Genomic DNA, 15741 nt, shown 5'->3' on the forward strand with positions numbered 1-15741 from the left:
ATACTGTAGGCAAATATAATTGTCATAAATACCTGTAGTTCGCTGATTTCTCTCTCACAAATCGATTACTGATGCCTTGCTTCTTGTATCGATTAATATGGATATTGTAGTCCTTTCCATGTCTACAGGCCTACAAGTATCCATAAATGTACTACAATACCCACTACTCCACCTTTGACGACCATTTGACGTAAACGCTTCTGAAAGTGTAGAAACGTGAGTATTAAGTCCTTGCTGTCGTTACGAGTACAGGTACAATTTATCCATACACTCTTTGTTCGTATTATTATGATGACAAGTACCACACTGCCCTGCATTTGTGGCCATTGCATTGTATCGGGAGACGTGTTAAATTGAGCAGCTAACGTTAGCTGTTAGCTAACGCAAGTTTCTCCATTTGGTCTCCCTCCAACTGTGCTAAGCTAGCTAGTTAGCTCATGTTAACTATTCTATTCATGTCTACAAAGTCACGTTGTTGACATTGAAATTACAGCATTTCTTTCAAAGACTCGTTTTGGCAAGTGGCTGTATTATTGTTAGCCACGACATGCATTGTCAGCTGAGCTAGCTAACTAATTTATGATGCTAGCCAGAGTTAGATAACGTTAGCTAGCTGTCAATGGAGTTGACAGGCTGTCAGACCAAGCATTTAACTATGTTACCTAAATTGTTTACCCAACTCTTCAGTTATGACAGCATCTACGTAACCTTATCTTCCAATTGAAAACAAATCAAGTCTCTTTGTTGGTGGTGAGGGAAAATGTATTGTTTTGTTTACTCCGCTATTTGATTTTATACCCTAAATGTGAATATATTTTTTTAAACTTTCAGATCAGAAATATACTGTGTTTGGTAGAATCTTATGGACCACAGAGTGGTAGGCAACCAATGTCTCCACCCCGGCTCACCGGCGCCCTGCGCTCCTTCTCTACTGTCAGCAAGCAGGAGGACTTCACTGAAGAAGTATATGATCTGAAGGTAAGGCTAACCCAAAGCAAGTTACATTATAGACCATATCTGACTAACCTTTGTGAATGGACACTATCGCAATTTAACAATATCGCAATGTTATTTTATCCCTAGTCCGGCTGTGCCAGCACCAAAACTCCAGTATTTTTCCTTCAAAGCTTATCTATCTTCTTTTTAAATATGGAGCCAATTTGTTTTCATTACTTATGCCCATGATCAAAACTCGTTTTCTCATTGCTCTCTCTTGAACCTCTGCAGAAGACATTGGGTGAGAAATAGGTTTGTAACATTGAATCGCGATAAAATCACAGTATCGATTCACAATACATATCATATTGGCACCGTAGTATTGTGATATCGCATTTTGAGGTCCCTAGAAATTCACCGCCCTGCTTTGTTATAACAGGGAGGTGGAGCTGATTACGTATGTGAATTAAGCTAATTGAGGAGGATGCTTTGGACTGTTGTGAACACAGGCTACTTGTAGTGCTTTTTCACTCACTTCCCTCCTTGATATTGCTTTCTCCTATTTACCATGTTACCTCTCTTTTCCTGTTATCTTCTTTAATCCGCTCTCTCTCTCCCATTTCACAATATATTCTAATCTTTGCCTCTGCCTCTATTCCCCTATTTTCTCCTCTCTCATTCTGATCGGGGGCTTGTTAAGTTGTTGGTGTGTATTGAGATACTCTGCTTAGGAGGAAATTGGGCCTGGTCCTCAGACCACCACCTCTTGCCTTGTTCTCCCAGTGCTAAATCCTCCACAGTGTGAAAACTGCTGCTTGAGGGAAAAGAGGGACTAATGAGGGTTGCTGGGAGACTATCAGTTAAAATTCTTTAGTTCTAGAGGACATGGAAGTGCTGATTGTAATAAAGGCATGGTGTTAATACTGCTGCCGGCCCTCCTTGCACTGAACCCCCTGACCTGATGAGCATTAATACCCAATGCTAAAGGAAAGGCTTATTTCAAAGTCGCTTGCTATGCAAGGAACTTAGCATATGCTGCTGCACTATGTCTTTGAGTTATGAAAAGGACTTAGAATTACCCTCTGCTGTGTGTTTGTGTGTGATATAGAGGGATATGCAGAGAGAGGTCACTGTGCATCCGATATCAGACTATGTAGTTTCATGATAAATCTGTAACTTTATCCCTTTGCTGTCTGTTTGTCTTATGTTAGACCAAGCGTCTGAAGAGGCAGGAGCTGTTCTCCAGAGAGGGCCTGACATGGCAGAAGATAGTCCAGTTTTTCACTCAGCACCTGGAGAAGGCAGAGCAGCAGGCTGCAGCACAGGAGCTGAAGAGCATCCTACAGGCTGCCAAGCAGATAGGTAATCAACTCGCTTGACTGGCAGGGATGCACTTTTAGTCATAGATCACCATTTTAATGTTATGTTATCTGTGAGGGTGAATAGACAGTGTTTTCCCTAGGACTATTCCAAGCAGTGGCAAAGACAGTTGTTGTTTTGTAGACACCATCTGAAATGAAATTTTCCCTTTTAAAGAATTATAACCTTTAGACCAGCTTATGTTGCTTTAAATGGGCTGAATCATGGGGTTGTCCATTCCATGGGGCGCCACCACTAAATTAATATAGGTTAAACACTGATAGGTGATAGGTAATCAATTCATTGGCTTGGATGATATACACTAAGCCAGGGGTGTCAAACTAATTTTGCCTCGAGGGCCGCATTTGGTATTCACCGAGGTCCGAAGGGCCGCACTTAAATGTATTATATTTCCTCGCCGTCAAAATCTGCAATCGTCCTCTAGTGTTTAGCCTCAAGAGAAAGCACTGAGCCTCCCCTCCACTGTTGGGATTCAACCTCCTATGGAGAGCTTGCTCCACCAAAAGGAACCGCAGGGACCGCCCCACAACGACATTCAGATTTCCTGATATGACTTATAGATTAGATGCAAATCCCCCACAACTCTTCCAGAAGTCGTACAGTGGTGCAACACACGGCCAACTCCTACTGCTCTTATTACTATTCTGATACTGCCTGTTGGGGGAAGGGTTGGGATCTCTCTCACACACACACACACACACACACACACATCCCTCTGTCCCCCTAACCCCCGGGCGGAGCACCTCTGTAGTGTGCAGGAAGAGACTGAGGCCCTGCAGGACACACGAGAAGGCATCTTTGAGGCTCCCTCAATTTCGATTTCTCACGTCCTCTCTCCTCGATTCCTCACGTCCCCTCTCCTCACCTCAAAACGCATTAGAGGAACATGTTTTTAAAATGTATTTATTTATATTATTTTTTTGTGTGTGAATCTTACCCCCTTTTCCCCCCAATTTTGTAGTATCCAATTGTTAGTAGTTACTATCTTGTCTCATCGCTACAACTCCCGTACGGGCTCGGGAGAGACGAAGGTCGAAAGCCATGCATCCTCCGAAACACAACCCAACCAAGCCGCACTGCTTCTTAACACAGCGCGCATCCAACCCGGAAGCCAGCCGCACCAATGTGTCGGAGGAAACACTGTGCACCTGGTTAGCGTGCACTGTGCTCGGCCTGCCACAGGAGTCACTAGTGCGCGATGAGACAAGGATTTCCCTACCGGCCAAACCCTCCCTAACCCGGACAACGCTAGGCCAATTGTGCGTCGCCCCATGGACCTCCCGGTCGCGGCCGGCTGCGACAGAGCCTGGGCAACGGACCCAGGGTCTCTGGTGGCACTGCGATGCAGTCCCCTAGACCACTGCGCCACTCAGGAGGCCCCAGAGGAACTTGTTTTGAGAAGGTGATGAGGAGAGAGGACACAAGGAATCGAGGGAAGACAAATTAAAAACAAGCCTGGGGTTTTAACAGCAGCTACATGTATGTGGGGGATCAAGAGCTCAGGATAGCTAGTAGAGGCTGACTGCCTGGGGGTGTCATACAAGAGCCTTTACTGGCCAGGGCCAGTATCTCTGAAAGATGCATAATATAGTGTAGAGCTTGATGCAGGTTCCTTGGCTGAGGTGTTTTAGTGGAGAATGTCAGGATGTTGTCAGAAAATAAGTGTACAGTACATTCTAACAATAGAGACATGCAGTAGGTCACTGAAACCATGTTGTACAGTATGTACTTTGAAATGCTGTCTAAGAGCTCGCCTAGAGAAGCATTATGGCCTGCCTACCTACCTCCTTGAAACCCTGTGATAAAAGCGCATTTTTATGAGAAAAAAAGCCAATTTTGTTCAATTTATTTTCTTTCTGTTCGCCACTACTCTATTTTTTGTCTTCATCATTGAAAGTCTAGAGAGCCTTCCGCGATAATAAACATATGTTTGGGATATTTTTGAAAGGTTCTTGACCATGCAATTTGTGTCCTTTTTAATGTGCCCTTAGCCTGTCTCTACCTAGAGCGTAGAGAATAAAGTAAAGCTCCAGAACCCACTGAGAATGAAGATGAAAAACATCCATCGTGCCCTGACACACACAGTGGAGAGTGAGATGCTTTTAGGCCATTTTAATTGGCTTAAATCCTTTTCATCTGTATCTCTGCCTCTAAGTATGACCCTTTATCTTTCGCTCGCTCGCACTCTTTCTCCCCTCTCTCTCCCTCTCCTCTTTTGGACAATTAGTCCTGATTCCCTCTAAATGAGCTACCGAGAGAGGACACGTGTCTTTTAGGAAGTGCTCTTTTCCATCTTTCATTTCTCTGAGGAGCAGTGCTAGACAAGGCTAGACAATGCTAGCGTTTTACTGCTTGGAACATACAGCAGTGCAGCTAGAAATGTCACATTGCTGTAGCCACTAGCCAGCTAGGTATCACTAATGGTAATAGTAATGGTAGTGGGTTTTCTGATAATCACAATGATCATCATCAGTGTCAGCATATTTGTGATGCTGATGGCAGCCCATATTGCCTTGGTTGAAGAGTGGGACTGAAGAAACTGGCCTAATAATAAATGATGATGGTATCTAGCTAACTAAATATCTTCTTGTTTCCCCATGTCTCTGGCAGTGGGGACAGAGCATGGCCAGGACACCATTGAGAGTGCTGCTGTCTTCCTGTTTGAGACGTTCCACAACAAGGACCATGTGGGTCACGAGGAGACGAGGGCCATCAAGCAGATGTTTGGGCCCTTCCCTTCCTCGGCAGCTGACGCCTCCTGTGCTGCTGTGTCCCGGGCTGTGGCCCCTCTGGAAGAGTCCCAGGTGGGACAACTGTAATACTGACTATATATAGGTCTACTTAAAATAAAATATGAAAAAAGTTACTTTTTGGTTTATACATTTTCTTCCTAGTATTTTATTATTCTACCATCATATTTTCCTTTATTTATTTATTTATTTATTTATTTATTTATTTATTTATTTGTTCATGTTTTACAGGTGGAGGAGTTTGTTCGTTCCCAGAGCTCCTGTCGCGCCCCTCAGCGCGGCTCGGCCTTCGGACGCAACATCACCTTCTCCTATGACTGTTACACCCTGGACCCCCAGGAGGCCCTGCCCTGGGCGGGGGGCCCTGAAGACGAGACCCCTGGTGGAGGCCTGGACTTCCACAGCTTCCTCAACAACCACCAAGGTCGCAGGGGTAATGGGGGAGAGGCGGATGGAGGCAGGCTAAGCCCGGGAGGGGCTCAGAGCTCTGGGGATGGGACCATCCTGAGAGGGGAGGTGGAGAAGTACCTGAACGGAGGCAACATGATCTCCTCCAGCCCTGAGGAACTGTGCACCTCCCTGTTTGAGATGCTGGCCTCCACCAAGAGTGACGACGAGCTGCAGAATGAGGTGAGCAGCACCCTCTCACACCACCTTTACCCTTTTCACACTATTGTGCCGACCCAAACCTCAGTTATTCCTTGAACTTAGCCAGCTGGCCTCTGGGGGTTTAAACCCCAGGTCAGACCACATCCACTTTGGACCTCGTCTTCACGGCAGGTCAACCTTGGCCTTTAGCTCAGGGTGTGTGAGGTTGACGTGGTGCGTGTCTCATGCTAAAGATGAAGTTTGGAGAGCTGACCTTAAACTTGTAGGAGAGGAGGAAGATCTTACTGCTTCTCCAGGGAGGCCCCATCACCTAGGAAGGCTGCAGTATGCCTGACATACACACCAGGATAAAGGCTGCGGTATGCCTGACATACACACCAGGATAAAGGCTGCGGTATGCCTGACATACACACCAGGATAAAGGCTGCGGTATGCCTGACATACACACCAGGATAAAGGCTGCGGTATGCCTGACATGCACACCAGGATAAAGGCTGTGGTATGCCTGACATGCACACCAGGATAAAGGCTGCGGTATGCCTGACATGCACACCAGGATAAAGGCTGCGGTATGCCTGACATGCACACCAGGATAAAGGCTGCGGTATGCCTGACATGCACACCAATGTTTAATGTCTGAGATTCTCTCAGGTTTTTAGAGGGTGGAAAGACCTTGGGTTTAGTGTATGTGGAAAGGATTTGCGCAGTTACCAATGAATCAAGACTAGCTAGAAGAACTGGGCTAGAAGTACTGGGCAACAACAGGCAATTAAGGCAGCACTTAGTCTGTGCTGAACCATGGTGTTATTGGGACATGTTGTTCACTTCTTCCACAAGAAAATAACACACTTACAGAGTGAGAGCGAGGGGGAGGGAGAGATGCCAGGATTTGACAGAGGAGGGGAGAGGATGAATTGATGAGGCTCTGGGCAGAGCTCCCATCTCTTATACAGGTCCTTAATTTAGAGTCGTTCTCTCTCTCTCCCTCGCGCCCCTGCAGCCCACAAAAACACAAGGTCGCCACACACCTTAATTCATATAATTTATTAGTGGCTCTCTGTTCTGCTTGTTCTCCTCTACCCCCCCATCCAGCATCTAGTCTAAACGAGGTGTGTGTCTGCATGCGTGTGTGTTAGCAGTTAAAGATCAGGGTTAGAGTGCCCTCTGTAGGCCACCGCACGCTCCTGTAGGCCACCGCACGCTCCTGTAGGCCACCGCACGCTCCTGTAGGCCACCGCACGCTCCTGTAGGCCACCGCACGCTCCTGTAGGCCACCGCACGCTCCTGTAGGCCACCGCACGCTCCTGTAGGCCACCGCACGCTCCTTCCTGTAGGCCACCGCACGCTCCTTCCTGTAGGCCACCGCACGCTCCTTCCTGTAGGCCACCGCACTCTCCTTCCTGTAGGCCACCGCACTCTCCTTCCTGTAGGCCACCGCACTCTCCTTCCTGTAGGCCACCGCACTCTCCTTCCTGTAGGCCACCGCACTCTCCTTCCTGTAGGCCACCGCACTCTCCTTCCTGTAGGCCCACCGCACGCTCCTTCCTGTAGGCCCACCGCACGCTCCTTCCTGTAGGCCCACCGCACGCTCCTTCCTGTAGGCCCACCGCACGCTCCTTCCTGTAGGCCCACCGCACGCTCCTTCCTGTAGGCCCACCGCACGCTCCTTCCTGTAGGCCCACCGCACGCTCCTTCCTGTAGGCCCACCGCACGCTCCTTCCTGTAGGCCCACCGCACGCTCCTTCCTGTAGGCCCACCGCACGCTCCTTCCTGTAGGCCCACCGCACGCTCCTTCCTGTAGGCCCACCGCACGCTCCTTCCTGTAGGCCCACCGCACGCTCCTTCCTGTAGGCCCACCGCACGCTCCTTCCTGTAGGCCCACCGCACGCTCCTTCCTGTAGGCCCACCCCACGCTCCTTCCTGTAGGCCACATGCTGAGACCTCTGACAATGAGATTTCATCCATAACTTTCACTCCTGAATTAGATGAACAGTGTCTCATTCTGTCCTCTTGAGTCCTTCTTCCCTCCCTTTCTCTTTCCTTCTCTACACGGCAGACAGTGTAGGTTTTACTAATACCTGAGTCTACATTCTCTTCTAATGTTCTTCACGTAGCTGACATTTGGAAGCCAACTCTCCTACTGACATCTTTAGATGTGGAGTGCCCTTTGTGTGTGTGCACTCCACGCACCTCTCTGCGAGTGACTCCAAATTCAACAGCAATGTTTAAAGGGTCTGTACCATTACATGTGACAGAGGATAAACCCCCGCTTTTTATTTTATTTTATTACCTCTCATTTGTACCCCTGGAATGATGACATTTGCTGCAATAGCAGTGGCTTGAGAAAGAGAGCTTGGTTTTAAAGGTACGTTTTTGGTGGTTGTGAAAAGAGCTGTAGCGCCATTAAAGCACCAGGATATAGGCTTGATGAGTAATTATATTCCTAGTTTTGACTGCGCTAAGACATACTGTATGCGGTTGTGCTGCTTGTATGGCAGTCTCATGCAACATTTGCGTTTTCTAGAACAATCTATGGTTTACAGTTCACCTAATATATCAGCCTCATCCAGGCTTAAAGGTTAAAAAAAAGCCTTCAGGGTGGTTAGGTCTGTGAGCTCCTTCCTTCTGAGGGGAAAACTGTCTCTCACTCCCAGTGGACTCCTCTGTCCTCCTCACCTTTCCTTCTAGGCTGAGAGGATCCAATGAACTTCAAGGACAGAATTCATGAGTGCCCATAAAAAAATATATTTTCTCCGGGCAGCAGGTGAAAAACAGAAGAACAATAACAACACAGTCCCGGGGTCATTCCACCTCAAAAATCACAAGCATTTCAACACCCACCACCTCAGATTGTTCTGAAATCATTTCTGTAGTAAGAAACAGAAGTTTACAGATAATTCTGTGACATCCAATCGGTAGTTAGTCTTGTCCCTTCGCTGAAACTCCCGTACGGACTCGGGAAAGGCGACGGTTGAGAGCCAATCCTCCTCCGAAACACGACCCTGCGAAGTCAAACTGCTTCTTGACACACTGCTCGCTTAACCCAGAAGCCAGCCTCACCAATTTGTCTGAGGAAACACCGTACAGCTAACGGCAGCAGTCAGCGTGCATGCACCCTGCCCGCCACAAGGAGTCACTAGAGCGCGATGGAGACCCTACACCATTATTTTGTTCAAATATAATTTGATCTCTGAGAAATTAAGCTAATTGATTGCACCCAAATTCATTAAATATAGTACATAACATCCGATTTGGACCTAAAATAATTCTGACAATGAGTAAGACATGAGGATTCCAAAGCATTTGTCAAAAGCCCCCCCCAATGCCAAATCAAATACAGCAATGATTTCGGAACAATCTGAGATTGTGGGTGTCATTGATTTCTAAAACGACATGGAACGACCCTCCAGTCACAGAGGGAAAGGACTTTGGAGACAGAATAAAACCAAGACCCAGCACACAGAAACAAAGACTACCCTTCACAAAGGAGGTGCGGCTGACCTGTCACCTGCCATCATCAAAGTGCGTCTGTTGTTTGGCTCCCCTACCGCGGGGGCTAACCAAGTTCCCAGAGGATGTGGAAAAGCAAAAGAGCAAAGTCTCTCTTTCCATCCAACCATCCATTTATCCATCTGCAAACTGAAAAGCATGAATTGAATGATCAGTTTTGTATTATATTTTATTATTTCTAAAAAAAATTATATATATATATATATATTATATATATATATATATAAGCTCATATCTTCTAATGTCAGGTACTACGTGGGTTTTGATGTTGTCTCAATGAGTACGGTTACATGCACATAAATTATTTCCCTAATAATCATGTTTATATGGACACATCGTAAGTCAGTCTTCCTGATGGGACTTAAATAAATACAGAACAATCAAAATAAACGTTCTACCACAACGATCATGTTATTTTTGTGAAGCCAAATTGAGTTTGGACAAAGTTTGTATGTGAAAATTATTTCTAAGATGCATACTTTCAGTTTTTCCAAACTCACTTCACTCGTGCATAAGACGGAGGCTTGTGCTACCGGTGCTGGTAAATGTGCAGATCAATTACACCGCTGGAACACAGATTAAACTGTTTACATGTCCTAATAATTCCAGATTGCTTAGAAAACTAGGTGTTTTATTCGGTGGATGCTTACTTTGATATAGACTTTACGCTGATTTAAGATAAGCAGAGTAAAGTGTTTACATGACTTGTATAATCTGCATCCTGCCATAATCAGTTTAATATATTACACTGGGTTCACTAAACAATAGGAACACCTTCCTAATATTGAGTTGCACCCCCTTTTGCCCTCAGAACAGCCTCAATTCATCAGGGCATGGACTCTACAAGGTGTCGAAAGCATTCCACAGGGATGTTGGCCCATGTTGACTCCAATGCTTCCCACAGTTGTGTCAAGTTGGCTGGATGTCCTTTGGGTGGTGGACCTTACTTGATACACACAGGAAACGGTTGAGTGTGAAAAACCCAGCAGCATTGCAGTTCTTGACATACTCAAACTGGTGCGCCTGGCATCTACTACCATACCCCGTTCAAAGGCACTTAAACCTTTAGGCTGTCATTGTAAGTAACATTGTAAATAAGAATTTGTTCTTAACTGACTTGCCTAGTTAAAGAAAGATTATTTTTTTCTTATGTTTTGTACACTGTGTATTAGTGTGCATGTAAACATACTCATTGTGTCTGTTGCACACAGCATTTCCACCCCCTATGGTTAATACTGTATGTTTCTCTCCTGTGCTAGCCAGCTCCTAGCTCAGTGATCGTTTCCCTCCCAGTCAGGTTTACTGTTGTTTTGCTGTCCCCAGCCAGCTAAGTGCCAGGTGGCTGTGTTTGGGGGGCTAAGCGGCACAGCATTATTCTGTCTCAGGCCCAGACTTACTTTGGGCACGAAAATCACCAGGTGTTCATTCTTGGCACTGCAAGCGTGTGTTTGGAGGGGAGGATGGAGGTTGAACCATAGGGTGTGTTTGTTTACAGCTTTAGTGTTTTTGGCTTAAGCACACCATGTCTCCCTCTCTCTCTCTCTCTCTCTCTCTCTCTCTCTCTCTCTCTTCATCTCCCCCTCTGCTCCTCTATCTCGCTCTTTGAATCTCTCTCTCGCTCTCATCCAGCTGTTTGAGTTGCTGGGCCCAGAGGGATTTGAGATGATATCTGTTCTCCTCCAGAGAAGGTCTTCCATCGTGGACTCTCTCCTTTCCATCCCTGCAGACAGGCTCAACTACCCACCAGGTGAGTCAGACCCCACTCCCTGCACCAGAGGCATCCAGGTCATCTCCATAGAAACCAGAGATCCACACTCGGGGAGCAGTGGGGTAGAGTATCGTTGATGAATTAAACTGTAGATAATTGGTTTGAAATTCAGTCTACCTACCTAGACAAATCTTGACATACATCATTGAAAAAAAATGTAATGAAATAAATAAATATTTTGCCTGTCACTACCCCTCATTTGGAGGACCACTTTTAATATTAGGCCTTTTTTATTTAAATGTTTTATACTTATTTACCCCCAACCTTCATCATTGTCAGGGTTTTCAAGGGAATGGGAGGCTGATGTAGGATAGGGTCACTAAGGCCGACTCTTGGCTCTGCATTTCTCAGTGGGGTCATGACCTTTAACAACTGGTCCATGTTTGGATGTTAATCCCTACAACACGAACAGCACAGTCCAGCTCCAACAACCCTTAAAGATCTAAATGAGGGTTTGATGTACAAATCAATATTAGACTCTGTAAATCTTTGATGGTGTCCAGTACTCTAGTACAGAGAGGTACAGTATGAAATGCACAGTGTCCCTGTCTCTTTGTCATGGGTGAAGGTTGGTAAAGCTGTAGCCTACTAAGGAATACAATTACAAATACTTCCCTACCGCTATTCAATATGGAAAATGTGTTAATTGTATGTACATTTCACGTAACTGTGAAAAGGCTATTCACCATCCTCTCTACCCAAAGGTTAAACTTTCCACCTTATTTTCCGTTCAATATCTTTTTCTCCCTCCCTCCCTCCCTCCCTCCCTCCCTCCCTCCCTCCCTCCCTCCCTGTTCTCTCATTTCTTTGTTCCCATCACCTACCCCTCAGGTCTGTTTTGGAGCTGGGTATTGCTCTCATTTTCTGCATGATTGTCAAACGGCTCAATACACTGAAAAGCTATTACCTAAAGATAGCCTATTAAGCTTAGCTCAGTCCTTCATTATTTCTCTAGGTTTTTGGGGAGGAGGTTGGGAGGGGTTGGGGGGGTTGGGGGAGGAGGGTCGGGGGTTGGGGGAGGTAATGCACCATGATCCATTTAAGTCCAAGATAGTCATCTCCAGCACTAGACCAGTCACTCTCTTTTTGCCCCTCTTGCCTTCCACTACTTCTCACAAATCAGAGAAAATGTAGCAAAGTAGTATTTCACTCTATAGACAAATACCTGGCTCATGCCTTGTATAGTATTACTGTCCCCACAAGGAAATCTGGAAGGGGACTGTGTCTGTCCTTTAGTACGTTCATCACATGCAGTATCTCAGACAGCACTGGCCTGATTTTGGTGAATCTTTGGTGATCTTGCCATAGAGATCCGGCATGTACACAATTACACGGATTGGCCCAAGGGGGGTACTGTAGTAATATACTGAAATTCCAAACTTTGAACAAGCATATCCTGTCCCGTTTGAGCTACTGTCATGGAGTGATGTTGTTATATGCATCCCCTCATGAGCAACACGTTTCTATAAGCTCTGCCCGTTAGTTTTTCTGCTAATTAAACATTTTTTGTCCCGTACCAAACCAACATTCGAACAAGCATAGCTTCTGCCCCGTTTGAGCTACAGTCATGGAGTTTTGGACATGTAAACATCTTCTCATGAGAAACAAATTACCTATGTAATTTTGGTACTTACAAATGGAATGTCTTTCTACACAACATATGTTGGAATAATTGACACCGGGAGGAGCGCCACATCATTCGTGGGGGAAAACATGTTCACTGTAGACTTGTTATTATACTGAGGGGTGGCATTATCCCTTAGCCTGGTCCTAGATCTGTTTCTACTGTCTTGCCAACTCCTATGATCAGTGTCCAGCACAAATGGATCTGGGACCAGGCTAGTACCAGAGAATACACTGACTTGGTTGGTGCTGAAGTGTTCTCCCCTGTACTAGGATATGTGTCCTGCTGTAACTTAGCTATGCTGATCTGCTCCTTCCTCTGTACATACAGTAGCCTATGTAGTTCAGTGAAGTATCCTCTCTACATTATACAGTCTTCTCTATTGCTCTCCCCGTGTTGCTTGGAGCTGAACTGACTGGCTCATATTAAGGCTGTTGCCCCTGTAGTTCACTGTTTCCCAGGCTTTGCCTACAGAGTACACTGACTGTTTTATATTGAAGTTACTTCCTCCATGGCCTGTAGCTGAATTCAGTCAGTGATTTCAGTCTGTATTTCCCCACAGCATGGAACTGATTCTACTGGATGTCACTGAAGCTGTTCCCTGTGTAGCACAGTGAGCCCAGTGCCTGACTGTTATTTTTCATACACTGAACCCCATGCTGAGCTAGCAGTATCACTCCTCGTCTCTCCTGCTTTCTGTCTCCTCTTTTTGGAGATGTTTTCTTCGCTTGGAGGCTAATAGTTAATTTTTTAACCCTTGAAATGTGAATAAAGCTGTGAGTAGCTGAATATGTGTGTGGGAGGATAAGGATGGACAATTTGTCGTCGGTTCCAAATCGTAGGCAGGCATCAAAGAAATTGAAAAAAGATATAAATAAAGCTGGAATTTTAGTTTTTCAGAACATTTCTATATATTTGTATAGCCTAATGGATTTATGTTATCTATTTGAGTCATTCATTTCCCACATCCTTCATTTACAGCGGTGGTTGTGATACTGTAAATGAACCACCTAATTTGAAGGCCCAGTTCAATCAGAAATGAGATTGACCTGCGTGTGAGAGAGAACACTGTGAAATTGTAAATGCGTTAATAGACCAATGAGTTCCAAAGCTCTCTGCCAATAACAGCTTGTTTTCAGGTTTACCCTCTCCACTCAGACAACTCCCAGACAGTCCTAGCAAAATTCTAGCATGAGAAATTGCTCTTTGCTAAGAAGCTATTTTTGTTAATTTTTTCCCCCTCCACCATTTCCATTGAAAACAATCACAGTAAGGTACTTAGTAATTGTTACCCAGAAATAATTTGATATTGAGTCAAAAAACAGTCTATTGGACCTTTAGCCCTTTCCACTCGTACCCCGTACCTGGGTTAAAAATGGCCAAAATTGGAATGCAGTGGCTGTACAGTAACATACTATACATGACGTTAGAGCTCTGTCTCTGCTTCACATTATTTAAAAATAATCACGGTTTTCGGTTTCGATTATAAAAATGAAATAATAAATGCACTATGCGTTATGTGGGTTGAATGCTGTATCAACATAGAAGTCCCATGATGGTGGTGACTGCCCATTACTGCTTATCACTTAACTATCACTTATTCACATTTAATCAAATATTTCAGTTGTGTATATTACATTTGTTTAAATTGATGACTTTATTATTTAATTCTAAGTCATCTCATCTCGATAGAGCTGCTGCCTATGTTGTCTGCCAAAATCACTATTTTAGTGGTTCTTCAAAGTAATTAAGGCATTCTTTAATGGCCGCTGAATCTGTCACTTAGATCATGTGTTTTCAGGTAGATACCTCGTGCATTTAGCATGTGTAAAAGAATACACAGACCGGACATGTAAGCGTACAATGGATTATGGTCTTTGTAGTTAAATACCAAGTTTTCTGCTGTAAACAATGTTGAATATTGGCTCCCTACTACATCGCAGTTAGGGTTTGATCAGACTGATCTCTAGAAAAACTGCGCATTGAGCTAGCTCACAGAAAAAACCCAAACCAAATGGACTAAAAATAATTTTACACCATTTTGGATCATCGCGCTACAAAAAGTTGCCCCCATCCCTTCCAGTAATTGGGCAACTTTTGCACTTTTGTTGTCCGAGTGAGCGATATGCTGTACATTAGGATGACTCGATGTATTTTGAAAGGTGATACACTGAGAATTATAATAAATACAGCTTTGATGTTTATGGTTAGTCTTACTGGGGTCCTACACATAACAAAAAATACTTCACACACAAAAGACTAACATGTAGTGTGTGTGTGTGTGTGTGTGCATCTGTCTCACATGTCAGTACAATAATAATTAGGTCACATGGGGGAGAGGCTTTGTGCTGTGAGGTGTTGCTTTATTTGTGTTTTGAAACCAGTTACGCTGTTCACTTGCGCTGTATAAGATGGGAGTTCCAGGCACTCATGGCTCTGTATAATACTGTACGTTTCTTTGAATTTGTTGTGAAATTGTAAAAAGATCCCTGGTGGCATGTCTGGTGGGGTAAGTTTGTGTGTCAGTGCTGTGTGTAAGTTGACTATGCTAACAATTTGGAATTTCCAACACATTGTTTCTTATAAAAACAAGAAGTGACACAGTCAGTCTTCCTTCAACTCTTAGCCAAGAGAGCCTGGCATTCAGGGTATTAATATTAGCCCTCCGATTACAATGAAGAGCAAGACGTGCCGCTCTGTTCTGGGCCAGCTGCAGCTTCACTGTGTCTTTCTTTGCAGCACTTGACCACATGACTGGACAATAATCAAGATAAGATAAAACTAGAGCCTGCAGCACTTGCTTTGTGGACTGTTGTGTCAACAAAGCAGAGCATTTCTTTATTACGGATGTCATACAAGCAAGCCACATTTCCATATTATTCTATATTATACAACTCATGTCAACTTTTATGATCACTATGTTGGATGTAGTTATAAAATGACATGGCATCATACCCTTGGTTGTTCTGAACAGAATGAGTCTCTCTTTGACTATTGTGAAAATTTGTTGGGGCACACCCACCTGGATGCACTTTAATGACTTATTTTTATGTGCACCAAAATTCTGATTTGTTTTCCCTGAATTGCATTGTGAAAGCCTAACTGTAAGATAGTATTTTAGAACTTAGCTCGTCATGTTGGCAATAGAACAAGCTTTCACATGA

General features: G+C 44.7%; 1 protein-coding gene across 1 annotated transcript in view; it reads left to right on the plus strand.

Moving 5' to 3' along the window:
- The first annotated feature begins 834 nt into the window (after window positions 1-834).
- Window positions 835-15741, plus strand: part of LOC139423666 (activating signal cointegrator 1 complex subunit 3) — a 164670-nt gene continuing 149763 nt past the window's right edge. Inside the window, exons 1-5 of the mRNA XM_071175278.1 lie at window positions 835-978; window positions 2148-2298; window positions 4927-5120; window positions 5298-5696; window positions 10815-10932. Of these exons, the coding sequence (XP_071031379.1) occupies window positions 889-978; window positions 2148-2298; window positions 4927-5120; window positions 5298-5696; window positions 10815-10932 (952 nt within the window). The 5' untranslated portion in view covers window positions 835-888. The remainder of the gene's footprint in view (window positions 979-2147; window positions 2299-4926; window positions 5121-5297; window positions 5697-10814; window positions 10933-15741) is intronic.

Source organism: Oncorhynchus clarkii, chromosome 2 (assembly GCF_045791955.1).
Source record: "Oncorhynchus clarkii lewisi isolate Uvic-CL-2024 chromosome 2, UVic_Ocla_1.0, whole genome shotgun sequence".
Lineage (NCBI taxonomy): Eukaryota > Metazoa > Chordata > Actinopteri > Salmoniformes > Salmonidae > Oncorhynchus > Oncorhynchus clarkii.